The 26,074-nt window shown below is 38.9% G+C and overlaps 2 protein-coding genes across 5 annotated transcripts in view; both read right to left on the reverse strand.

The window, feature by feature from the left end:
- ARL5A (ADP ribosylation factor like GTPase 5A) overlaps nucleotides 1–5,552 on the reverse strand; it is a 33,973-nt gene extending 28,421 nt beyond the window's left edge. For all 3 annotated transcript variants that reach the window (XR_009700383.1, XM_061183883.1, XM_061183874.1), the window contains exon 1: nucleotides 5,206–5,552. Coding sequence is in view for 2 of the 3 variants with exons in the window: in XM_061183883.1 (XP_061039866.1) it covers nucleotides 5,206–5,251 (46 nt within the window). In the remaining variant the exon portion in view is untranslated. The remainder of the gene's footprint in view (nucleotides 1–5,205) is intronic.
- Nucleotides 5,553–15,484: 9,932 nt separating this feature from the next.
- The window catches only part of CACNB4 (calcium voltage-gated channel auxiliary subunit beta 4), a 249,280-nt gene continuing 238,690 nt past the window's right edge, over nucleotides 15,485–26,074 (reverse strand). For both annotated transcript variants that reach the window (XM_061200124.1, XM_061200133.1), the window contains 2 exons: nucleotides 18,649–18,834; nucleotides 15,485–16,253 (listed from right to left, as the gene is read on the reverse strand). In XM_061200124.1, the coding sequence (XP_061056107.1) occupies nucleotides 15,993–16,253; nucleotides 18,649–18,834 (447 nt within the window). In that variant the 3' untranslated portion in view covers nucleotides 15,485–15,992. The remainder of the gene's footprint in view (nucleotides 16,254–18,648; nucleotides 18,835–26,074) is intronic.

Genomic DNA, 26,074 nt, shown 5'->3' on the forward strand with positions numbered 1-26,074 from the left:
ATAGCACATGGGTCACAGTGAGAACTATAAAATTAAGACATAATTGTGCAATGGGCTCAAAGATAAAGGTGCTGACTCAATGGTGAAGAGCCAGTTTATCCCCAACAACAGTGTTAGATTATTCACACTTTCTAATACTAAATCAACTTCCTTTGACTATCCTTAGGTTCTTTCACCACCCCAACCTGTGTCTCTCATTACCAGAACAATGTTCTATGAAAAACACAAATTTATAGCTAAAAACTGTTATAATGCACTTCAAAACAAACATTCCGTAGAATATATAATATGTATACAAAGAGATGTTATTATGGGAAAATGTAATAAAACTTTTGGTTATACCAACTCTTTGATGCATGTGATTCATGACAAGTTTACTGCTTAGTATGGTTCTTCTTCTAGAATATCTATGCCATAGCATTCTTGCAGTTTCTCAGATAAGCCAAAACAACTATACACTGTCACAGTGCCTGGATGGAATTTTGAGTTATCACTTAGGCTTTAGTTTCCCAATCAATACTTTACTGTTTTGTCATGAAAATGCTTGTTTCCCTTCTTCACTTCCTTTTGATATACGCAGGCAGCCTACCAGTTCTGTTTACTGCCAGGTTCTAAGAGTCAAAATATATATATATATATATATATATATATATATATATATATATATATATATATACCCTACCAACTACCAGTCAGTAAATTAAGCAAAAAGAAATGTCACTGTCATCCTGGAGGACTTCTATCTCTGTGAATCATACCAAAGCCAGAAAACACAAATGCTACAAATACTAAGGCAGATAAACTGAGAGTCCTCCTGATTCTTCATTCTCACCTCATATCCAAACTATCACTAAGCCCCGTGCATTCTGTCTCACATGGAGCAGAAAATCCATTTCTGTCACGTTTACTACAGTTCTCTCAGGCCTTAACACAGAGCCTAGAATAAAGCTTGTGCTTAATAAACTATGAATGAATAAATAAAACAGATTTGGAAGACATAAAGGTTAGAAGGGAGATAACTGATCAAGTCTCTACATACTAAAAATTCAATTTGCAAAATCTAAAAGTATCATCAATAAAAACAAAGTTTGAAAATAAACTTGTGATTTATAGCAATGGTAGTGAAGTTTCAGGGGGAAAAAACTTTGCTGAATGAAAAGCAACAATTATACACAGCAAAAGCAGAGATCCAATTAGGAAACAGAAACCACATAGCAATTTGAACTTTCAAAGTTTAATTTAAAGAAAATAACTACTACAGAGGATCGGAGTAATGAGGGATTGGCTCACAAGAAGTAACTCTAAAGATTAAAGGAATGACAAATACACAGAGCATTTGCTACCTCTAGGGCTGAGAGCTTCCCCCAATTCCCCAGGACTGAGATGCACACCTTGCTGAGGGCCGGGCCAGGGCTTACTGAATGTCAGAGAAGTAGCTATGCAAACTTGCCAGTGGATCTTTCTGGAAATCCTCCCTCTAGGATGCTGGGGAAAACTGTTCATTGGGAGGTATTTCACTGGAGGGCCTCCATTCTGAGACCAACCGAAGTGGGTGCTAGAGGAAGCTGCTGCTGACCACTACATAGTGCAAGAGCCAGCCACTGGGGAAGATGTCCACACTGCATGAGCAGGACAAAGCCTGCTGAGCAGCACGCCATATCCAGGAAGAAAAACCCTCTCCTCTTTCAGGGTCCCTCCAATGCCGTCTACCGACAGAGCCTAACACCGTGCCAGCTGGCAAAAGAAAAATACTTAAAGGACCCAGTTCTGTATCCACAGAGCATGCAAAAAGGGTGAATTTGGAGCTAAAATTTTTAATAGCAGGCACAGTTCACCCCTTTGGCTACTCAGCTTCTATATGTACTCTTCTACACTTCTGAATTCCCACACAGTGAAAAAAACAACAGAAGCAGAGGTGGCTTTCCCAGCACCAGGTCTTGCAGCACAGGGAGCTTCTCCAGAACTCATTCACAACGTAGCATTCCTTTTCTAAGAACCAATCTGAAGAATGAAACAAGGCTATCCATGAGGCAACTTCACAACTTCTTTCATAGTTCATAGTTAGTGTCTGAAAGTTCTTCCTTTTATCTAACATGAATCCTTCTTATACAAAGGAAGTTTTGTTTTGTTTTGTTTCAAGAGCACTAACTCAGGCACTAGACTATCTTGGTTAAAATCTCTATCTAAAAAGGTCCATCACTTTTAATTGTAGTACCTGAAGCAAGTTACCTAATGTTTCTTTGCCCCTTTAAAACAGGGGAGAATATCTGCCTCACAGGGTTGTGGTTAAGAGAAAATCAGTTAAGTGAAGACTAAATCAACTGCATGAAACATGTAGAACCTAACCTTGCATGTCAGTATTAACTGCTATTATTTTATCTATAAAGATGAAGTTAGCTTATTTTCTGTCTCCCCACATAAAGGCAGGGGGTCTTGTTTGTTTTGTTCCTTGTCTTTCCCCACCATCTAGAACAGTCCCCCAGCACAAAATAGGTGTTCAAAATACGTGTTTAATAAACAAACCGAGTACTGATCATAAGCCCTTCTATACTAAAAGATACTAATGGCAACTCTTCAAAGTCCTAAAGTTGTAAACACTTATAGTTTAGCAACTGAGAAACACCTTTGGCGGGGGGAGGGGATTTCATACAAAAAAATGATGCCAGTCACTTCTTTAAGACCAGTGTCAGCAGCATATTTCTGCAGTATTTTAACTCTGGCATTTACCAGTTGCATCATCTAGGAAACTCATTCCACTGGTACCTCAGTTTCCTCTTTTCAGGAGAAAAGAATAACTACTTCCAAGGACTGTAGAAACTTTTTAAAATGATAATGTACAACAACATCTAGGACAAAGTTTGTACCCTACTGATTTAAATATCACCTAAATGGAACCTCTGGTTTTTCAAGTTTGAGCAATACACAATTAGGTTTCACTGTGTACTCACATTTTAAGCTTAAACTGAAAAAGTTGTTTTAAAGGGAGCTCAAAAAAAAAAAATAAAAAAATAAAAAGAGAGAAAGAGAGAGAGATGTTACACAGTTTGTTTCATCAGCATAGCAAATTCTGTAATCCCCCAAAACTTCCTTCCAACAGTTTATGTGAAAAGAACATAGGACTGTGTTCTGTATCTTCTGAAGGTAAAATAAAGCATCCAAGATATATCTAACACACATACACATATCCAATTTAATACAGAACTAAAAAGACCAACAAGTACCTGACATTAGATGTAATGCTGAATATTTTTTAAAGTGACCCTGCTGCTAAGACAACCACATCATTTAACAGGAGAGAAACAGTTCATTCACATTTTCACAATATTGACATCTAAATTTTTAGAACTTAACTTCATTAATTTCTCTTACTATTAATTCCCAACACTGAAATAAATGTCCAGTCAAAAATTACCACAAAATACAGGTAATAAGAACACTACTCAGCGATTGTTAGTGGTAACAAAGCACACATCATTATTTACTACTGGCAATAGCTGTTGGCAAAGTTCTAATTCATTCTTAAGTTACAGAGACAAATAGTTTTATCATTGACTCAAAATAGAAAGTGGAAATATCTAATTTTTCTTGCAGGACTAGAGCTCAATTAACAAGCAAAGCCTTTCTGAATTTCACAGCAGAGTTGAAATACTAGCTTTGCTAAAAATAATACAAAATTATGGATTTAAAAACTAGAATAGATCTTATCTACTATAAGCACCACCAGTATTACAGCAAGGTTAAGTTTCAATTCTTAAGACCTAGAGATTAAGTTTTCAGGATTTGTGGGCTCCACAGTCATATAGTCAAGATCCCTGCTGTTCTAGGTGAGACCCAGACCCGGAGAGGTTAAGTGACTGGTTCCCACTCCCCCTTCTCTCAACAGAAACTGCTAGCCAGAGACAGTGTAGATTAGAACTGGCTTTCTCCAGTTTATGAAAATTCTCCATATCATTTGAAAATCATTTGAAATACTGCTCTTCCATTCAGTATCATGTGATCGACACTATCATCTTTATATTTTTAAAAGATACACTAGAGATCACAAGTTCCAGTTCTGCTCCCTTCCCATCGCCTTCTTACAGCAGCAGCTGGATAACGAAGGAGGAGGCGGGGATGGTTGTACATAATAGATGCCACCATTCATTTAAGTCTTTACTGGAAAACTTTGGGCTGTGACACCACCACCAGCTTACACAAGAGAAAAACACAAACTAAGTTACTGACAGCCAGGATGATGAATCACCCTACCTGAGTTAAAAAGAAACAAAAGTACACCAGTAACTATAGTGTATCTTAATGACTACGGAGTTTTTTTGTTAAAACTGTATCTTCTTTCCCCAGTTTTACACTTATTTTGTAACAAATTTCAATAAATCTGATATGCATTTCAAGGCAATGTTTGAGTTTAGATGAACTTAAGCATCTCTTTATAATACACTCCATACCTGGTAACTTAGTCATTACCTACAGTTAACAAATGTTTCATATGATATGATTTTTAAGTGCTTTCGGTGAAACACTTTACCATTTTTTAATCCAGTCCCCCAAAACCTCTAAATAAGCAACACGAGTAGGAAAGTGACCTTAAGCTTAACCTTAAACACATATATCAATACGGCAAAAGGAGAGAGGACCATCACTACTCAGGATGCAGAAGAATCTCCCCAAAGTGGGGAAGGGCGGGGTGGAGGTGCAGGGCAGGCTCAGAAACCTGAATGTACTGGTCAAGCCAAGAGCGATTCCTCAGGTTTTACCGCATTCTGCAATCCTCGGGTGCTCAGTGGTGCGGCTGGGGCCACAACCTGTAACCTTCATCCCAGAGAACCCCAGCATTTCTCAGTGGTGTGCAAACCCAACTGCTGAAGGAAAAAGGACTGAAACGTGGACCAAGAGGGGCCACTCAGGGGCGTCGGACGTGAGGCAAGAAACCCTCTCCACTCCCAATCGAAATCGGAGCAATGGGTGTATTTGAGGCATGGATTTCTTAGGAAGCTCTCCTAAGACAAAGGGCTGCGAGTCGGGAGTTTCCCAAGCTGGGAGTGGGCGCGAACAGCCCCAAGGCCCGCAGCCGCAGCAGCCCGCACCCAGCGCAGAGAGCGCGCGCCACCGCGCCGCCCACACTCCGGAAGTATTCGGAGACCCCCACCCACCCGGCCAGGGCTGACGCTCTCCCTAACCCGTACGCGCTCGGCCCGAGCCCCTCACCCTGGTGATTGAACAGTCTCCATATCCTGGTGAAGAGAATTCCCATTCTCGGGCAGCGGACCCCCCTCCAGCCACCCCGGCCGCCTGGCCTCCCCCGGCTCAGGCTCAAGGGGAGGAGAGAGACGCGCCGGAGGCTCCGTCTCTGCCGCTGCTGCTCCCGCGCTGGCCGTCGGCCCGCTTCCTAGGAACCGGAGGGAGGCCGAAGCCCAGGCCGCCCTGCCGTGCGCAAGGACCCGCCGCTGCCGCCGCGGCTCCCGCCTGGCTCGCGGACATCGCCGCCGCGTTGTCTGCGGCGAGCCTCGCGGGCCACCGTCCTCCCCCAGCTCCTCTCGGGCAGCTGAGGCGGCGGCGACCGGGCGGGCGGGGGAGGCGAGAGGCGGGGCGGAGGCCACGGGAAGGCGCAGGCGCGCGGCCGGAGGGGGGCGGGGTCTGGGAAAGGATGCCCGCCTGGCCCTAGCTTCTGTGCCGAGCCGGGCGACCTGCAGGCGGCGGGACTGAGCCCCTGGATCCAGGCAATGCGGGCTGCAGGTTGGGGCAGGTGGCTCTGGGCTGCTTGCTTTGGCGTCCCCGCCGAGTTTTGTTTTTTTCCTGCATTTCTTCCACAGAGCGAAAATGTGAACATGTCAGAGTGCCCAGTGACCATCCCCAACCCTGCACGCACAGTACACCAAAAGTCCCACGTCCTGGCCTTCAAAGACATGGCATTCCATCAGGGGCTCTGAGGGAAGCTGAATACCTTTATCTCTCAAATCTCTTGACCTGGACGCCCTGAAGGGTGGCCTTACCTAAGCGGTCGCCTTATGGCCGTCCTGCACCTCAAGGCTGTTTCCGCTCCAATCTCCCCTCACTTTCAGGTCAATCTTGCCCGAAACAACTATCTTGATCAGTTCACTCCCGTGTTTAAAAATTTTTAGTGGCCACTAAAGCTGTTTGAGCAGCAGAGGGTTTGTCTCTAAGGTCTTTCTTCGATTCCAGATCATCTGATAACAATGATAATTAGTTTCTATTCTTGTTAGAGGCAAGAGTGGGAAAACAAGAAACTGAGGTTGTTTACTTCTTCCCTTCCACAAAGAAACCAGAAACAGCTCCAACCCCTTCTATTCTCTTTAACTTTGGTAAAAAGAGAAAGAAAAAGGTGCGGGAGCTGTAAAAGGCATTTTGAACTGCTGTGCCCCCCATGTGCAAGAGCTAAATGAAATGAAACAAAACCAGCAATAAACTCCACCTTTCCACACCACTTCTCCTAGTCATACACTATCTCATCTCAATACATAGAAAAATAACCCATTTAAGTAAGACCTCAAGACAGTCTACAGTTTTCCGTAGTTGTCTGTAGCAAACTTGTACCTGTGAAACAAAGAGCAGCATTGAGGGCTGAAACATGTCTCTTTTTAAACAACTGTTCAAGAAAAAGTCCTTTGGTTTCTTTTGGGGCTTATCATTATGAAACAAAGTTTAGAGAAGACACATGAAGGGAAAGAAAATTACTATATTAATCCATTTAAATTTATGGATTGTTATGTTTATATTTACATAATAAAGTACTCTCGGACTTCCCTGGTGGCGCAGTGGTTAAGAATCTACCTGCCAATGTAGGGCGCACGGGTTCGAGCCCTGGTCCGGGAAGATCCCACATGCTGCGGAGCAACTAAGCCCGTGCGCCACAACTACTGAGCATGGGCTCTAGAGCCCGTGAACCACAACTACTGAGCCCACGTGCCATAACTGCTGAAGCCCACGCACCTAGACCCCATGCTCCGCATTAAGAGAAGCCACCGTGATGAGAAGCCCACGCACCGCAACGAAGAGTAGCCCCCGCTCGCCGCAACTAGAGAAAGCCCACGTGCAGCAACTAAGACCCAACGCAGCCAAAAATAAAAATAAATAAATAAATTCCTAAAAAAATAATAAAGTACTCTCTAGGCTATTTAGAAAAACAACAATTTCCATTCTTGCCCACTGTAGGTAATGCTTTTGGCAGCTCTAAAACTTTTTGCAAACTCCCCACACATCTCTGTCAACTTATTAAATGGGTGTCATATCCATATTAACTTGGGAAGTTAGGGCTTCATATTTTATAACCTCCATTATAGGCTGGGAGATGGTCTCCCAGCTTATTTTCTAAGTGTCTCAAAAAAGAAAAAGGGGGGGGGGCAGTGCACGGGCGGGGGGAGAAGAAATTTTCCTAATACAATCTTGTCCAACTGTAGGTGTCCATGGGTGAAATACAAATTTGGAACTACTAAAGAAGTAATCGGGAATGTTTGTTGGGTGGTATGAAGCTATTTGTAAAAACAGACTCCTTATGAGACTTTTTAAAGACTCATTTATTCATGATTATAGTGATATGCAAAATGTCATTGGAGAGAATTTTGCTTCCATGTAAAGGAGAGTGGGATGGTCTGGAATTACCCTCCTACCACTAATAAATAGGAAACTGTACAAAATATAGAAAACAGCTGTTTTCGGCCCACACCCAGCATACGACTGTGATCTCTGATAAGAGACACAAATGGGACAAGTTTTATTATTATGTGGATTTTCTGCCTGGAGGCAATTCCAGCCAGCTACAGAGGGAGTGGAAACTCAAATAGAGTCTGGCAATTCCCTGGAGATGAAGACATAGATCAGCATTCCAAGAGATCAAGGCTACTAGAATCTGTAAAGCAGAGTGATTGAAAGAAGGAAGCTATCCAGAGAAAAGCTCCCGAAACCTACATAGGTTGAGGCATTGAGTCTTTGGCTGCATATCAATCTGTAGGTGTGTAGTATAAAACCAGTATGAAACCCCCTGAGGCTAGCCAGTAATGACTTGAGGAAATAAACAAGTACTGGGGAGCTGTAAAACAAGTAATTACCAGAGTTTACAAAGGGCCAGGAATCATTTGAGTTCCCTTCAGCCAGTGTAAAGAGAACACACAGAATATATGGGACATTCAGTAAACACCCCAGAGATCTTAAAAGAGGAGCTAAACTAGCCTAAGGATAAGGCTTACTCTAGATCAGTCCTAAAGGAGCTTAAAAACAAACCTTGAAAGGATCAAAGTAACTCACAGTTGTTTATCAAAACAAGGCCAAAGTTCTTTACAGATCAAGAAGACAAGATCAAGTCATTCACAGTGGAAAATTTGCAATATCTTGAATCCAATAAAAAAATTAGCGGACATTCAAAGAAACATGAAAACATGACCCATAACCAAAAGAAAAATCACTCTACCAAAATAGATACAGGCACAGGGAAGTTAAGTGATTGCCCCAAACTCATAGCTAGTTACTGCTGGATCTACGCTTTGAACCCAGGCAAGGGTTAGAGGCCACAGTCTAACCACTATGCTAATCTGCATGTTGTATGACAGGACAAACAAGATGCTTCTCTCTACAATCTATCTCATTAGTGGAGATACACTGATGATGCAAAAGGTGGCTTCAGGGCCAGGTTGATGGAGTGATTGCAGTGAGCTGCAGTTCTTCCAGTTGGGACTTGAAGATTGTTGGTTGAAATGCCTTGATAGTTGGGGCAGCCTTATATAGTACATCTCCAATAACCAAGGTACCATTCATCCAGTCACTATTTACTGTATTCCAGGCCTTGTTTTGTATGCTTCAGATGACTATCAGCCTAAAAGCATTTAATATATGTATTTTTAGATAACAGTACTTTAGAGAGAAAGACTACAATGAGCTTTGGCATCTTCATTTTAGTTGTCTAATAACCTATGCCCTGCCTATTTTCCATGGGGGGGGGGGGTCAGATGGATCAAATGCGATAATGCTTGTGAAATAATTTGGCTATAATAAATCACTGTATAATCCTAATACAGTGGTAATAACCAACATAGTACACATTTCTTTTGAACTTCTTGTGCACTGCAATGAGAGAAAATTCAAATGCGGATCAAGTCATAGCACGGACACTTGACACTGAGCACATGAAATGTCAAGTCATAAGCTGTATGCCATCCATGGAATTCTTACAGGTACAAAATACCTTTGGAAACTTCTGATAATTGTTAAAATAATCATATAGGGGTTTCTTGTGAACAATACGGTTTATCTAGTTTATTTTTCTATATTGTATTCAATCCTATTTCACACATACATTGTAATATATTCTATTTCATGCGCACATGCGTGTATGTGTATGTATTTAACTACAAGCTCTTTCCTAATATAGTACTTCTTTTGCGATCACTTGTAACACCTAGCAGAGTATTCAGGAAGTAGTCATTTAATTGAACTTGTGTTTTGAGGGTAAATGTTTAGACTTTTTTTTTCGTATAAAAGGTACAGGAATATACCTACTGATTCCCGGTATATCTTCAGTATATCTCTAGAATAATATAAAGGAGAGGTATAACGCTGGTTTCAGTGTTTTTTTCATTTATTATATAAAAGAAAAAAAATTAATGCAGTTGGTTTGTACACATTTAAATTCCATAAAACAAATCCATAGAAATTAGGATACTATATGCATGCACTCTGCATTTTCTTTGTTAAATGTTTTGGTTCACAAAAATAACAACACTTTTTTTTTTTTCTTTAAAGCCACTAAAGCAGAGGGAGAACAAAACATGCAGCACTGTACACATTTGCATAGTATATTTTACCCAGCATGCCTTGTAGAATGCTACACATTTACCTATATAAGAAAAATAAAAGGGGGTAAATTATCAAAATAAATAAAATTTAAAGAAAGGAAAAATACTGGATAAAAGCATTTTTTTTCCACTTTGTAGCTGGAGATATAGCAATAGTTTGGGATATCAACAGCTCTCAGAATAGTAGGGAAATCTTTTTACATCAATTTGCCATTTTTATTTTTAGTATTAATAAGTTTATGTTTTTCCCTCCTACCACCCTTTCAAAAAAAAGAGCTAATGGCTTTTACTTATGTTTCAAAATGGTATTCAGTACAAAACAAATTGAAGAATCCCTAAATACTTTTTTGTTGTTGTTGGGACATCTTTATTTCTCATTCTGACTGTAGGCTGTGAAAAATATAAAACATTTCAAACATGTCCAAAATTCAGAGGAGCCCTATAAGCTCACTTGCTGTTACTTTTTGTAGTTGTTACTGAAGGAGAAGAAATAAGAACAGTAAATATAGTATGAGTCTTATCACAAAATAAAATTTAATAAGTTTTATGGAAGGGGATAAAGTAAAATAAATTACATCCACAGATTGCAAGGCTATGAAGTAAATTGCTGGAAAAGTATCAAGCAGCAAGTTAAAAAGATGGTAGATGAAATAAATCTGATAAAACTTAGAACTAAATCTATATACTTTTAAAAAATACAACTGCCAAATTTAACAGTGGATTTTGTTGTAAGTTTGTGCTATAACAAATGTGCTTCTTTCTCCTCAATCTATTTTTATATTATTGGCAAAATATATATCTTTTATAATTTTGTACTATACAATATATGTTTTTGCTACATTATTTTTCTACTGCTAATGCAGATTAGAAATAACATAGGTTTATTTTGGCAATAAAATGCTTTCATTTTAATAACATCCCAGAAAATATTGTAAGGCATATGAAAAATAAAAAATAGTATGCAACAATATAGCATTAATGATCCTGCATCTTAAAATACATCCCATATGCATACAGAATTCACACTGATTTCAGTTAAAGATGTGTGAAAGTGGCATGCAAGTAAAGCAAGAGTGGCCCCTACATAAATATAGACATAGCCATTTGTTAAGAAATTTAAGTGTTCAAAACATAACCAAGAACACTTACAGAGTATTGTAAAGCTGGAGGCCTGACAATTTTGGTTCCTAGATAGTCCTCATTTTAACTCTATAATTTTCAAAGAGGAAGCATCAGTGTATTCCCCAAACACTCTAAATTCATTAATAACATTTTCTACCATCTTTCTACAAACATTTTACATACATCAAAAGAAACAAAGGAAAATTTCATATGTAACTATGACTCCCCCAAACTCATGACTATTCACTCTTATTTATGTTTTCACAGTAAGTGGGAGTTACAGCCCTTAGTCAAGATTATCTGATGAAATATTTTCTAGTCCTCTCATAATGTCCCTTAATTACACGAAGCATTTGGTATGAAACCATCCTCAAGTAGAGAGAGATACTTGCTACATGAGGATGAGTTTCATTTGAGAAAGTTCATTTTAACAAAAAAGGAAATCTTTAACAAGTAATTTTTGAATGCTGTAGCTCTGTCTGCTCATATAAACCAATTTTACTATTTTAAGTAACTTGACTGCTTAAGTCAACAACAAAAAAGTTATCCTTGTTGTCTGACAACTATTGTATTGAGTGGTTTGATCATGATTATCATCTAAAAGAAGAGGACTGTTTTCTGCCCTATAGACACAGCTTGAGTAAGTAACTTAATAACAGTTACAGCATTAACAATATTTAAAGTGTTGAGGAACTAATGTTTAAAGGTATGAGGAACTAATGAAACAAATTTTATTACATAATTCCCTATAATGTTTTCATTCATAAAGTTATTCAAAGATGAATTTTAGATAATTAACAAAGAAAAGAACATGCAACAGTGTCATGAAAGACAGAAATACAGGCAGAAATATAAAAGAAATAAGGGGTACATTCTCATTTATTTGAAACATTGATATGAAGTTTGTTCCAATGACATGAGTGTCCAAGATGATCCTACTCAGAAAATGGCTAAGTGTCCATAGGAGAAGTCAAGGATCAACAAAATTTGAATTTGCAAACCAACTTCACTTAAACATCAAATCTCTGAATCTACTCTCAGACTTGGAGCTAGACGTTATAACAAATTGCACACAAAAGCAATTTCCTTGCAGTTTGTCTTGTTCCCTATGATTACTGACATATTAAATGTTTACCTTGTCTCCTGATAAACTGTGAACTGATTCAAAGAAAAGTTCACTAACATGGAAGAAATGAAAGGGTGACAAGAGCATTTTGTCAACAGTTGAAAATCTAAGGGGAAAGTATATTTTAACAATTTATGCATTTAGCTTTGCAGCAAGGTTAGCAGTAAAAGTAATAAATTCCCTACTTATTGAAAAGTGTTTTCTCTTTAAAGACAGATTGTCTTCTCTAGAGAAGAGGTAGTATAAATATCAATATATAGGGCAATTTCTGTAGTGGCATTATTTTGTTTTTATTTTTTAGCAAATACCAAAATAAAATTGTGTAATAAGAAAATACACTAGCATGCAAATTAAGGTTGCCTAGAAACATTCTTAACTGACATCCTGGGTCTCAACAACATTTTATGATATGTTCATTCAAGGAGTTTAAATTTGCAAATGGTCTTTTGGCATCATTTCCTTCTCTCCCTCCCTTTCGCTGCTTTAGCTTCCTATTATGAATTTTAAGGCCCTCACACAAAAGACAAGTTCAAGTATGCAGGTATGTTAAAAAGGTTAACATTCCAAAAATACATTTCGCAAACAACAATAATAATTAAAGTAATTAAGAAATTATTCAAAGGGAACAAATAATTTTCTCAGAATTTGTTTTATACTTAAAAAATTCATTTCATTAAGAACTAAGCAATGTCATATTGTCACATAATTAAGACTCTCTTACTAGGAAAGACTATCAGTCTGTATTGTTAATTTCAATTTTCTTTCCAACAGAACTGTATAAAGATAAGCGAGAATCATCAGTCATTTATAAACATTTCTAAGTGTTGCTTTAAATATTGGAGGAAACAAGATAACATGGTTGATTACAATACTGGAGTCACATTACAGCCTTGAGAATTAACATCAGGATGGACAAATTGCATTCCTTTTTTTTCCAAGACTACACTTCCACATTGTCACATGTGTCTACATTGTTACATGTTCGCTGACTGAAATTACAGAATATGTAATTTACATATTCTGAAATTATATATGCTGAAATTACAGAATATGTGGTTTACACTACAAGTTAAAACAGCCTCAAAACATTATAAGACTTGCTTCTCCTGCTTATCATTTGCTAATCTTTAAATGAAATCAGTTAAAAACAAAGTATTTATGGAATATGTATTTTCCAAAGGTGCTTGATGTGCTTGGTAAAAATAAAACTTTTCATTTAGTATATATCTGTATTTTAGTATCATTTACACAATAAACTCTAAGGCTTAAGAAAAAGAAAAAAGAAAATGCATATCCCTTATTCATTTGGAGAAGATAACGTATTACAAAAGGAAGGGGAAAGAATATGCTAAATCAAAGTAAAAATTTAAGTACATCCATCAAGAAAATATACATTATACCCTTTCCAAGACTGTTAGCTTTTGAATAAGAATGCAAAGCAAAACAGGTATGGACACTTGATGGTAAAGGAAAGATTGGTTTTGTGCACAGATATTGAATGGACCTCTCTTTCTATCAGCGTGACATAGAGGACATAGAAACTAGGCTTTGAGAGGCCGTTAAAAACAAGAGATTTTTAAAAGTTGAAAGAATATGGTAATCTTGCTGACTAGGAAATATATGTAAATGCTGTTACAGCTACCTGCCATAAAATGTAAATATCTTAAAGTAGTTAAATGGCCAGATTGCTAATGCTACTACAGAAAAAGCTGAACAGCTGTCTAGTCTAAGTTTAACACCTTGGTGCACTCTTTGCAATTAAATACTTTAATGCGCACAAACAAGAAACCAGTAAAGCATATAGAAAAATGTTTTGGCTAGTGTTTTCTTTTTCATGCAAATATGTGCTGTACATGTAATAAATATATTTGTTTGCTGGAAAAATGCTCTTCTGTGCTCTAACAAAGTATTCAGTAATGGCAGGTTGTATGTTTAGTAAAGTGCCTAATGGATATAGCTCTTTTAAATGTCTTAACTGAAAATTCTGTAAGCTTCACTAGATGACAAAAGAACCTCACAAGCCAGTATCACATGTTAACTTTTAGAATTCACTGAGCCCACATTTTTTAATTGTATCAAATATTTGCGATAACTTACATGATTATAGGCATCCTCATTATCAGCTAAACATGTTCATAATGGGGTATGCACAGTGTATAACAGGAGGAGAGGGAATGCGGGGGTTATAATGAGGTTCAAGATATATACATAACTAATTAAGAATATGGAACCTATTTTCATGGTCAAGAAAATTATTTAACTGGTGCATGCTTTGAGAGCCTAAACATTGAAAGGTTTGGATGGGGGGAAATAAGATAACAGAATATGAATTATTATTGTTTTCCAAAAAAAATAGGCTTCATGACATGTACTAGTAGAAAAGGACTTTTATGCCTGATCCTATGCGAGTTTTAGAAAAACGGACTCTTAGAAACAAGAGTCTTTTCCTAAAGACATTTGTGTATGGTATAAAAGGGTCAATTTCAATAGTTTCTTGGATCATAGTGAATCTAAGGCTTCCTTGATTATAGGAGACATAAGGTCACTGATTCTGTAATTATAGTCACTGGAAAAACTGTGAAGACTTAATAGGTAAAGAGGAGTGTTCATTAGAAATAAAGCAGTTCAATCTTCAAATGCTTTATAATTCTCTGCAATAAAAATGATACGATTTTAGTAAACAAATCTATTCTGAATCTACAAGTTTATTTTTTTACTACAAGCTCGTAAATTCGTTTTCACAGTTTTTCAATTAATCATTTTGTATAAACGCAGCTTTCAATATCAAAATTCAGTGTGTCCATGTAAAACAAAAAATCCTTAGCATGATTATAAAGAATTTGGTGAAGGGCTAGAACATTCAGATATTCAAAGACAGAGACTGAGTGAAGCAATGGAAAGATACTCAATTGTGCTGGCGGTGAACACAGAACCCGTATTTGTGGTAAGTGGGATAGGTGAAATCCCATCTGGAGATGTTTAGCCTTGCACTCAGGAGGATCTGTGCCCATTCTTACTGTCTGACTTCAGATTCCTGAATGTATGTAGTTGTGCTCAGATTGATTAAAGGGGAAACAACACCCCATTTTCCATCTCACATAACCAGCTATGATTGGGCTTGTCTTTACTATTCTCTCTCACTGCTAAAGAAATTTTGAGTTTTTTTTTTTTGCCAACTTCAAACAAGCTAACAGTTGTGACCAAACAAAAAGCAAAACACTTTGAATACAACAGCTGTGCCAGAAAAGAAATAAAAATATTAAAATCTGAGGAGACTGTAGAATTTCTGCATTAATTTGAGATTTTTTTTTTGGCACTATCAATAGATTTGGTAAGTTTGAAAAGCCATTCTGGCAATGTTAACATATATTAAAATGTTTATACATTCCAACTTTAAGTGTAAATTTAGTCTCCAGCAAATAAATACCATAGCTGGTTTTGGCTTCTATTGGTATTTTGATTTTATTAATTAGTTTCTTTTTTTTTTTCAGATTTTTAAATTGATTACAACATGCTCAAGTAGACTTTCTAGTCGATTCACCCAAATTCCAACAGGAATTGGTTTATAAATTGGTTCCAACTGGAACTGGTCATTTGGAATTTCCAGCACGGGAAATTATTTTATATGTGCCTTGATAAGTACCTTAAATTACAAATTGATGTGTCTAAACCTAATGAAGAAAACAAAAGGTACTGTTATGTAAATGTTGCACTTAAAAATATCTCTATGATTGGGCATCTAATATCCATCTAGACTTAAGGGCATAATGTACACTTTTTTTTTTTTTTTTTCCTTTTTGCCCCTTCTTAGCATCAATGACAGCAGCCCATAAGCACAGGCAAATACTGTGCTGTAGTTGCCGAGTTAAGATGATTGGTTGTATCCTAGCAGTGCAATGGAAAATTGTCAACAGATGAATATTTTGTTTGTTTCTGCAGACTCAAAGCCTATGTCGAGAGTCATGGCTATATCCCCCAGGCGATCCTCGGTTCCTATGAGGTTTGTAAGTGTCCTGGTATGAGTCAGGGTAATCTTCTTCCACGAGAGGGTAATGATCTCGGCTATGCTGGGAACTGGAAGACAAGCGGTTCCTACTCTTCCGAGCCCTTTCATTGTGATAATTTTCATCAGAGGTCATTAGACTTCGCCTTTCAATTGGAGAGTTCTCTGTGGAGTGGTTGCTGTACCTCATACGCTGACTCTAAAAATATCAGATGGTTCACTGGTTAAATTACGTCAGCTTCATTCATCTAGAACATGCAAATGTATGTACAACAGTAGGATCTGGACAATAAGACGCTAAATATCTCACTCAATAAAACATTCTGATGTACAAATGGTCTGCTCGAAATACCTGGTCTTATGTATTTGGGACACAACATGCAAAGATGCCAAAGTGCTGGTAGTTTATGAATTTAATTACATAATACTGCATAATTATGCTTCCTATTAAAAACATAGAATTTAAAGTTAGCTGCTGAATGGAACTTAATATATATACGAAGGCCTAATAATTCCACTTTTATTGCAAAATGACGATTATTTTACTGTTGGGAAATAAGTTAAAGTTCAGAATAGCATCTGTTATTTTATTCCTCTCTTGAACTGATAAAACCTTTCTCCTCCTAAAGTCACACACTTCATCTTTATTAGCTGAATGTTCCTGATACCTTTTAAAAATATTTTAATAAAATTATGATTTGTGCTACCCATAAAATATTTGTTTCTACATCCTACATAAATGTAAGACTCAGCAATATTCTCTCCAAAGAAGTACACAATAATTATGGAGCCAGTGAATTGATATATTTACAATTCTTGCTTCCTCAACTGAAATGTCCTGCAAAAATAGTCTTCAGAATATAAACTAAATTCCTCTAATACCACTACTTGAAATTAATATCTTCAGACACTTATTTGAGCGCTCAGAAAAGGCTATTAACATTTTTCTTAAAATCATGGGAAAACATGTATCATAGCTGTGTCTACCTGCTTAGGTAGGTCGCCTCAGTTAAGAAACAGGATGCTGATGAAACCAAAGACCCAGATGCATTTCCTCTAAAGGACACTCACCTGCACACAGTAGGAAGCTCATTCAACAGTCACAGCCTGTGCTGGGAACCCCAACCAGGGGTCTCACAATTAAGTGCCCATGGTTACTAGGAGAAATAGGCCCCAGGATAAAGGGTACCACGGTAACTCAAGTGAAACTGGGAGAAGCACTCTACGTGGATGTCTTGGAGGTGATAAGTCAGGAGTGTTATATTCATAAACAAAGTGCAACATTTCATTTCCACCTACTAGTGTAGGTGGAAGCATATTGCTTCATGAATCCATTTCTCACCCTACAATGTACTATTCGGAGCCAACCCAAACCAGTCAGTGGAATGCCACACTCGGATCAGCAGGCAGGCAGTGAAACAAGGAAAGAAAGAGTCCCAGTGCACACATATACACTGCATATTATAATAGCCCGTTTCCCAAGTTCACTTCCAGCCTCGAAAGCTATCCATTTACATGGCAGTTTTTTGCTTACAAAGATGCAATTTTGTAAAAGAGTAATACAGTTAAAATAACATTTGAGAGAGTGCCATTTATCTCAGAGTTAACTCTATATGATCTACAATTATGACTATCATTATAACCCATTAATACAAAACTAGTCATGATGCACGAGAGCTCAATTGACTACCTGTTCCTCAGTCAGCTGGGGGTATGGCCACATTCCAGCAGCAGCTTGGTAGATGGTACATAATAATTGATGGAGGAAGGCAAGATTCACTTTGTATCACAATGCCTCCGGCTCCCCACATCTAGCCCTGAGTGCAGCACCAGAACAGCAGGAGAGCAAGCCTCCTGCTCCTACACTCATCCCCAGCTTCCCTAAACAACACTGGCCATAGCCGATGACCGAGGTGGGCCCTGCCCACCCCTAAGAAAACTCAGGGATTCACGACTGTTTCCAAACAAGGCGACTCTACTTATGTGCATGTTCTGTTTGGGCAAGCTAGGGGACAGGCCCCGCAGCCTGGGGAGGAAGGATTAGGTAAGGGTGGCCATAAGGCCCGTCTGTCTCACATACCTTACTTAGCTAGCCCTGTGCCTGACAATGCCACCACTGTATAACCCTTAAGAAGTGACATGGAGAAGTAATGGACAGTTGCATAGTAGGTAGAAAGTTTCTTAGCAGGGTTTAGACATAGGAGGGATGAATTTACCTAGGTAAAAGCCATTATAAATTAACAGAGAACAAAGTTCTAAGGAAAACGCCACTCTCAGGGTAACTTTGTCTAGGACAGATCATGATTAGGTAACACTTTTTGAGTTTGTAAAAATGTAAAATAGTCTGTATCTGTTAGAATCAATGTAGCCAAAAGATGTGAATCTGAAGAATTTTGTTGCCAAGACTTCAGAGCAAGTATATGAACCAAAGTGATTTGAGTTTGTAAAAATGTAAAATAGTCTACATGATTAGGCAATACTTTAGATTTTTAATATAGTAACGCATGGCTCTCTAGGCCACTCCCAGTCTCCATCTCAATCAAGTTTCCTATAGAACCTTAAACGTAAGGTTGTAAGAGCACAAGTGACACTACCTGTAACCCAGAAATTGCTGTGGGATATGGTGAGAGTGCTGTTGAGCCCAAATTCCTTCCAAGCAGTGGGGTCATGGGGGTGCTACTGGTCGTGTGAGTGGCACGCCAGTAGGCCTCAAGGTATTCTCCCAGATGTTCACACGCATCCTCCAGCTGGTTTTCATCCAGTATAACATCAAACATTTCCTGTAGATGACAAGGAAAATCCATTTTATTTCTACTTCAGGTTTTAGGCAATGAAACCTAAAATTTCACTGCATGAGGATAATATTGTTTCTAATGTCCAGTAGCAAATATCAAACTTGAGGGGCTGTACTGGCAGTTGCTAAAGTTAAAGTCAAGTGAAGAACTGCACAGTTAACCATGCACAAATTTGGACATTCACATAAAAATGGGAAAGCTCATCAAATATTTGGATCTTTCATTATTTAGAAAAAAGAAAGATGAGGTACATGTAAAAGTGTTCTAAGGAGAATAGAGTGAAAACACATATGTATTCACATCTTTATCCATATATTCCTATAGATACTTACTGAATACATTCTTTTATATACTATATAAAAGTTTTGAATTATACTTCAGAATAAGAGAGAAGCAAGTTAATGGTACTGAAAGAGGAGTTCTAAAAATGTTTCGGTAACAAATGTATCACTGGAATAAACATTTCATCTCCCAAAGTAACTATGTTGGAGGAAATAACATTTACTTAGGTAATTTTTAGAATGTTGGTGAAAATGTTATCTGTTATCTGTCTCGTGGTAAAGCAATACGAAAGGTTTAGGATCAATAGTAGAAAACCACAGTATAGTGACTTCTGCTACCAGATAATCATTGTGTGAAATGGTTAAAAAAGAACAAGAACGAATACTTGATTGCAGCGGTGGTAGGCAGGGAGCTGGGGGGTAGTTCACCCAAGAAGTATCTGGGGTCCATGTTTCTGTCAGTAAGGACTTTGTCCAACACCTGTTCTATAATCAGGAAGTTGTTCTTCTGCCCCAAAGGAGCAGAGTGGTCCCTCTGTCACTGCAGTGTGGTCAGGAACACAGAATATAACTGGGACACAGATTCCCTGGAGGGACAGTCAGATAACCGTGGCACCTCATAAAGAGAAAAGCCATTCCATGGGTAAGTGAAAGCGCACCCCCGACTTTCAGCCGCTGAATCCACTCCTTCCCTCTTGCACCACTTCCACCTGCTTTTACAAGCTCATTTTACCCAAAGAAGGAGCTGCCAGTAATGAATCAAATACAGGGTTACTGCCATCAACACTTGATGTGGCAGGTGGATTGTAGGTTTGTAACAACTGGATGACTCTGAGTGGGTGGTGGGTCAGCTGACTCACTCTCATCAACACGAGGGCTCCCTGAAGCAGACGTCACCATGGAAACAATCTCTCTCCCAACATTTACTCTTTGAATGTTTTCATCACGTTGATCTTTACTGAACATTTTGACCCTAATTTGCAAAGCAGTTTCAAAGTCCTTGGAGCAGTGAGATACGTTTAGCAAGTAGGAAAGGAATAAGGTGGCTTCAGTCTAAACCGACTGGTGTTTGAGAACACTCAGCCAGTTGAAGTCATGTAGAAACCTTTCCCTCACAAGAACACTTACTAGTGGATTTCAGATGGTTTTTGCATATTTTATTCATTCATAAAATGTTTACTCGGTACCTATTCTGTGCTAGGCATTGTGGTATACTGTGGCAAAGAAAACAGGCTTCATCCCTATGCTCAAGAAGCATCCAGTCTCGGGGGAGAGACAAGTATTAAAATCCATAATACCCTACATCACACCGGGACCTTAATTCAGAACAACAGAGACTGAGCCAGTGAATGTTCAGAGCTGCAGCTTAAAGTTCTGGATTTAGAAGGAGGCCCAGAGAGATATGTGAAAGTTAAGTTTATGAGGGAGAGAAAATTATAAGTCAAAGAATTCTATCTGTAGAGGGAAGAGAATAAAACAGACAAAGAGGAGCAAAGACACAATGGAAGAGACGATAGAGCCCGTGAGAGAATAGGAAAACAGCTAGTTCCTACAGTGTCAGTCAACATACATCCTTACAATAAATCCTCTTTCCACTAAAGCAAATCAAGGGAGTGTCTGTCTCCTGCAATCAAAAGCTCCCTCCCCCCATTAATCTGAGCTGTCAACAGTTACAAATATAGACTCTGAGAAATGTCCCTAATGCTCTGATACACACATTGCATCCTCTGATAGCATTGCAGTGCTAACTTGAGTGGAACAAGAACAGCCCCATTCCAAAGGGTGTGCACAGACTCAGACAGATGACACAGGAAGAAAACAGAGGAAACCGCACAGCACTGGAACAAGGGACCACTCTGTCAGCCACTCCAGGCTAAAATCGTCCACAAATTCTAGACTGTATTTGATCTGGAGTCTGCTGTTTACATAGTGTTATTTATGTTAACTGTATAATTCAATTAGGTAGATCTCATTCTTTAATGTGGGATCTCAACAATGTGTAATCTCAACAAGTCATTTTCTTGCTTTCATAAGGTCCCAAGTTAATGAACCCTCCAGGGACACTTGGACTGAGGGTTCTAACTATTACAGCCAGGATTGCAAAGTCCAGAGAGGGCAAAACAAGGTAAGCAGCCCTCATTGCAGAGTGTGATTTGAAAGAGATTTCTATCTCCCTGGCTGTTCCACATGTTACATGGTCAGGGATTCAGACACAATTAAACATACACTTAATTACAAGCAGTTTTAATAAAGTACTTCTCTTTGCCAATGGATAGAATTTGTATATATCAGCACATGGCTGTTTGCTGAAGCCTCAATCATTTCTAGGAAACTAAGCTTTTGCACTGCTAAAAAGACAGCTATATGATAGAAGATGATCTGAAATTGCTTTTAGGCTTTCAAAATCACAGAGCAAAGCAAATTTCAGCCTCTGAATGAATACTGACATATGCGGCTTATTTCCAACTAAGAGGAATCTCGCAGCCTGGATATCTGTGACAATTTTTCTTTTCAACTGTTTAGGAAATAACACAGCTGATTAGACCAGAGTGTTAGGAAATGAGGATAAGGAAGAAAAAAAAATTTTTTTTAATTATACGAAGAGAAATTCAACGAAAAGCAGCCAAATGAATTATGCAAACCAGCTTTGGCAATTTTTCATAAATTTAAAAGTTTGGGCTTCCCTGGTGGTGCAGTGGTTAAGAATCTGACTGCCAATGCAGGGGACACGGGTTCGGGCCCTGGTCCGGGAAGATCCCACATGCCGCGGAGCAATTGAGCCCCTTCGCCATAGCTACTGAGCCTGTGCTCTAGAGCCTGTGAGCCACAACTACTGAGCCCGTGCGCCACAACTACTGAAGCCCATGCACCACAACTACTGAAGCCTGCGTGCCTAGAGCCCGTGCTCTGCAACAGAGAAGCCACCACAATGAGAAGCCCGAGTGCTCCAACGAAAAGTAGACCCCACTCACCACAACTAGAGAAAGCCCCGGCGCAGCAACGAAGACCCAACGCAGCCAAAAATAAATAAATAAAATAAATAAATTTATTAAAAAAAAAAAATGTTCAAGCCTAGCTAGCTCCTTACTGTGTAATACGTGAAGCCTCCAGCATGGGATATGGATGCAGAGAGCTATCTAATCAGGAGAAGAGGGTGTGGGTAATGGGACAGTCACGGGCAGTGAACAATTACCCACTCAGTGATACCATGCTCTTGGGACTGCCAGAGATAAGGGTAACACTGAGCTGTTTTCAAAGCACCGACAGACACAGCACGCGCCTCTGACATTTTGTGATGGGATATTTTCTTCAGCTGAGGTGGGCAGAAATAATGTGGCTTCCAAAGTAAATAAGGAGTGAACAGAGGAGTCAAAACAAATCACCAGAAAACCAGGCAGAGTAGGTCCCTTTTCTGGACAACCTCTTTCAGAAAAATGAAAAACTAAAGCATTAGAAATAACAAGAGTGAAAAACGTACCTCTAGCTTATCCAGTGGTCCAGAGAACAAAAATGACAGGGAAGAAAGGCAAAGATTGAAGCTGAATAAAATGGGAATGAAGAAAATCTGCAATAGTTTTTAAAAAATTTTTTAAGTATTTAAAGATCTGTCTAGTTCATCATTCACAGAGTATCACAAACGTTCCTAAGGAAGGCACCTGAATTAGAGCAACCAACCATCCTGGTTTGCCGGGGACTGAGTGTTTCTGGGTACTTGGGACTATCAGTGCCAAAATCTGGAAAACTGGGGAGAAATGGAATGGTCAGTCACCCTAGTTTTTAGAAAAAATGGAGCACATTTCAGTTCCTACATTGACAACTGGAACAGGTTCCATTTATTTCTTTTACATTCTCTTGGGAGGGAAGATATAGAGAGAGTGGGCACGTCTTTCTTTATGACTGTGAAATATATACTTTCTAGCAAAGAGGGAGAATCTCATTAAAGCAAACATAATTTCTTATATGTTTTATCTAGGAGTTGTTATTAAACATTTTTAAATAAAAAGTTTATAAAACTTAGAAATTAATTTTGCAGTTTAATCTTAACTTTTTAAAAAAGTTGGTTCATTACTGAATATTAGCTAGCCAGGGGATTAAATATATACAAACTCTCCCATGGTATATGCATTGCTTTACATTTATTTGTCGTGCAGAGATAAAACCTCACATGGGGCATCTTTCCTATTTCTAAGTGGAAAAAAGAAATAATAGGGGTAAGCATACTTTTACTTCTTTGTTATTGGAATATAGAGATCCTGAATCTGCCACCATTAAAAAAAAAAAAAAAAAGACTGGCAAGTACTATTCAGTGAAATAATATGGCTGAATGGCAAATATGCAATGCTAATTATAAAATAACCAACCAATGTTTCTTTCATATCAAAATTGTATTCTTTATATTATTAAAGCTTTTGAATTCCTCAGTACTCAACTCACTGGTCAACTAGTGATAGGAAACTCTAAGTTAAAGGGATTTTGAAAGATTTAGGAGATCTCATGGGGATAAAGGAAAGCCTACCAATATCATGGGGCTCTAGCAGTTAGTTTCAGGCACAGTTTCCACTTTAATGAGCCAAAAGGGAAAGACAATCAGAATTCCTGCCACTGATGGGTGGGGAAAACATGAAGGCAAAGAATACAGTGACTTTGATCCCTTCTAGTTCCTCTCTTTTAATGATCCGTGACATTCATTCTGAACCCAACCACATTTTCCTCACCACACCCATCCATCCTGTCTGTTCTTTTTTTTTTTAAGATGGTCCTGCTTTTTATTTATTTATTTATTTGGCCGCACTGTGTGTCTTGTGGGATCTTAGTTCCCTGACCAGGGATTAAATCTGGGGCCATGGCAGGGAAAGCTCTGAGTCCTAACCACTGGACCACCAGGGAACTCCCAACCTGTCCACTCTTAGTCTTCAAAGATTGTAACAACATTTATCCGTGCTACTGTCTGCAGAAAAGGCACCCAGTGTTTTTGTTAAGTCCATATTAATCCAATGCTTTAAATCATAGTATTGAAGTATCCCTAACTTGGTATATCTAAGTTGGGTGGCTGAAATTCCTGCAAGAGTAGTCGCCTTAGGACTGAGAGAAACTAGATCCCATGTGGCCTTGTTTCATGAAGGAAACATCTGAAATCAATTATTCTCTTTTTTCAAAAGTAATGTTGTGAATTAAACTATGACCATCCAGAGGCTCTGTAATAATGAATGCACCAATGGGGATGGCGCTTCAGGTAGGTGAATTCACCCAATTCTAAATAATTTAAATAAAATTACTGGAAAAGGGCGGTGGAAAATTACTACCATGATAGCAATACTATTGTGATAGAATACTGAGCACCATCACTCACTTCAGAGTTCCTGTGTTTAATAAATCTGAGTCCGTTCAGCAATGGAAAATGAAGAGTGATAGAAGAGAATGACCATGGTTACTGTAATGTTAGAGGTTTGCAAGACTGTGGAGGAGACACTCCCCTCTAGCAGAGAGAGCAATCAATGTCGTTTTACACGCACAGAAAAATTACAGAGCTCAAAGAACCAGGGTCAGCTTTTGGTTAACACAAACCAGCTTGTAGCTAAGTAGGATTAAAGGATTACATTTCATTTATATATTCAATTGTCTGCCTATCTGCTTTTCTCACCATGCATTACGTAGCTCTTGTGACCATAGTACTGGGGCAATTTGAACTTTGCGCTTCTTAAAATGTACTATTTTCAACTTCTCTGAAAAGGAAAAGGGCACCAATACCTGGTAGAAGCAAAATGAAATCCAACACTATAGGGTACAGAAGGCTATTCCAAATGCAAATTCAGGCTGGTCATATAAAAATACATATATGAAAAGGGCTTATGGGTTCTAGTCTCACAAACCCCTTTTCTGTCTGCATCCCAACTTTTCTTCTGTGAATCCAGAGCAGGCAATGAAGGAAAGTTCCTCCCTCTTCCAGAGTAGAACTATTCAGTAGCCCATCCTCCCAGCTCATCTTTCTGTCTGTGGCAGATTAAAAATGGCCACAAGTTCTTTGACACTCCCTGCATAGAGACGGAGGGTTTATGTCCCCTCTCCTTGAATCTGAGCAGCCTCTAGGTTCCCTTGACTAGCAGAAGGCTGTGGAAGTGATACTGAGCCAATATCCAAGCCCAGTATCTAAGTTAAAGGGAGTGGAATACTTGCTCTTGGAGCCCTGGGAGCTGCCATGTAAGAAGCTCATATTCCTGTTGGAAAGATCTCGTGGAAGAGCCCTGAGACCACGCGGAGAGGGAGAGGAGCTGGCTGAGCCCAGCCTTCCAACCATTCCTGCTAAGGGACCAGGTCAGCCACCAGCTGAGTACCACCAAGTGGTTGTCATTTGAAGTCACTAAGTTTTGGGGTAGTTCGTTGCACAGAAGTAGGTAACCAGAACCTTGTCCTAGAACAAGGATGGCAACTTTGGTGGGCTGGCTACATTGGGCCTGCCTCCTGCTTCTATAAACAAAATTTGACTGGAACACTTGTATTTGTTTACATACTGTGTGTAGCTGCTTTCCTGCTACCAAGGCAGAGTTGTGTAGTTTTGTGAAGAAGACCACATGACCCACAAAGCCTAAAATATTTACTATATGGCTCTTTACTGAAAAAGTTTGCTGACCCCACTCTTAGAAGTCTCACCCATGAAACCCATGATTCTCTCTACAGGAGAATACATAATAGCCCGTCTGTTGCCATTCACTCTCTAAAGTCTTGCTAGATGAGGAGACAGAGATCTTACGCTGGCTTTGCCCAAGGTGCATGACCTTTGGAAAGCCAGTTCACCTCTCTTGGTTTCAGTCTCCTCATTTGTAACGTGATCAGTCTTTCCTTAGTACTGTGCCATGAAACACTAAAATGGTTCTATAGTCAAAATTCAGGGGAAGCACTGTACATGACCTATCCTAATGGAGATATAAAATGCTCATTAGCACATT

This window comes from Eubalaena glacialis, chromosome 1 (assembly GCF_028564815.1).
Source record: "Eubalaena glacialis isolate mEubGla1 chromosome 1, mEubGla1.1.hap2.+ XY, whole genome shotgun sequence".
In the NCBI taxonomy this organism is placed as follows: Eukaryota; Metazoa; Chordata; class Mammalia; order Artiodactyla; family Balaenidae; genus Eubalaena; species Eubalaena glacialis.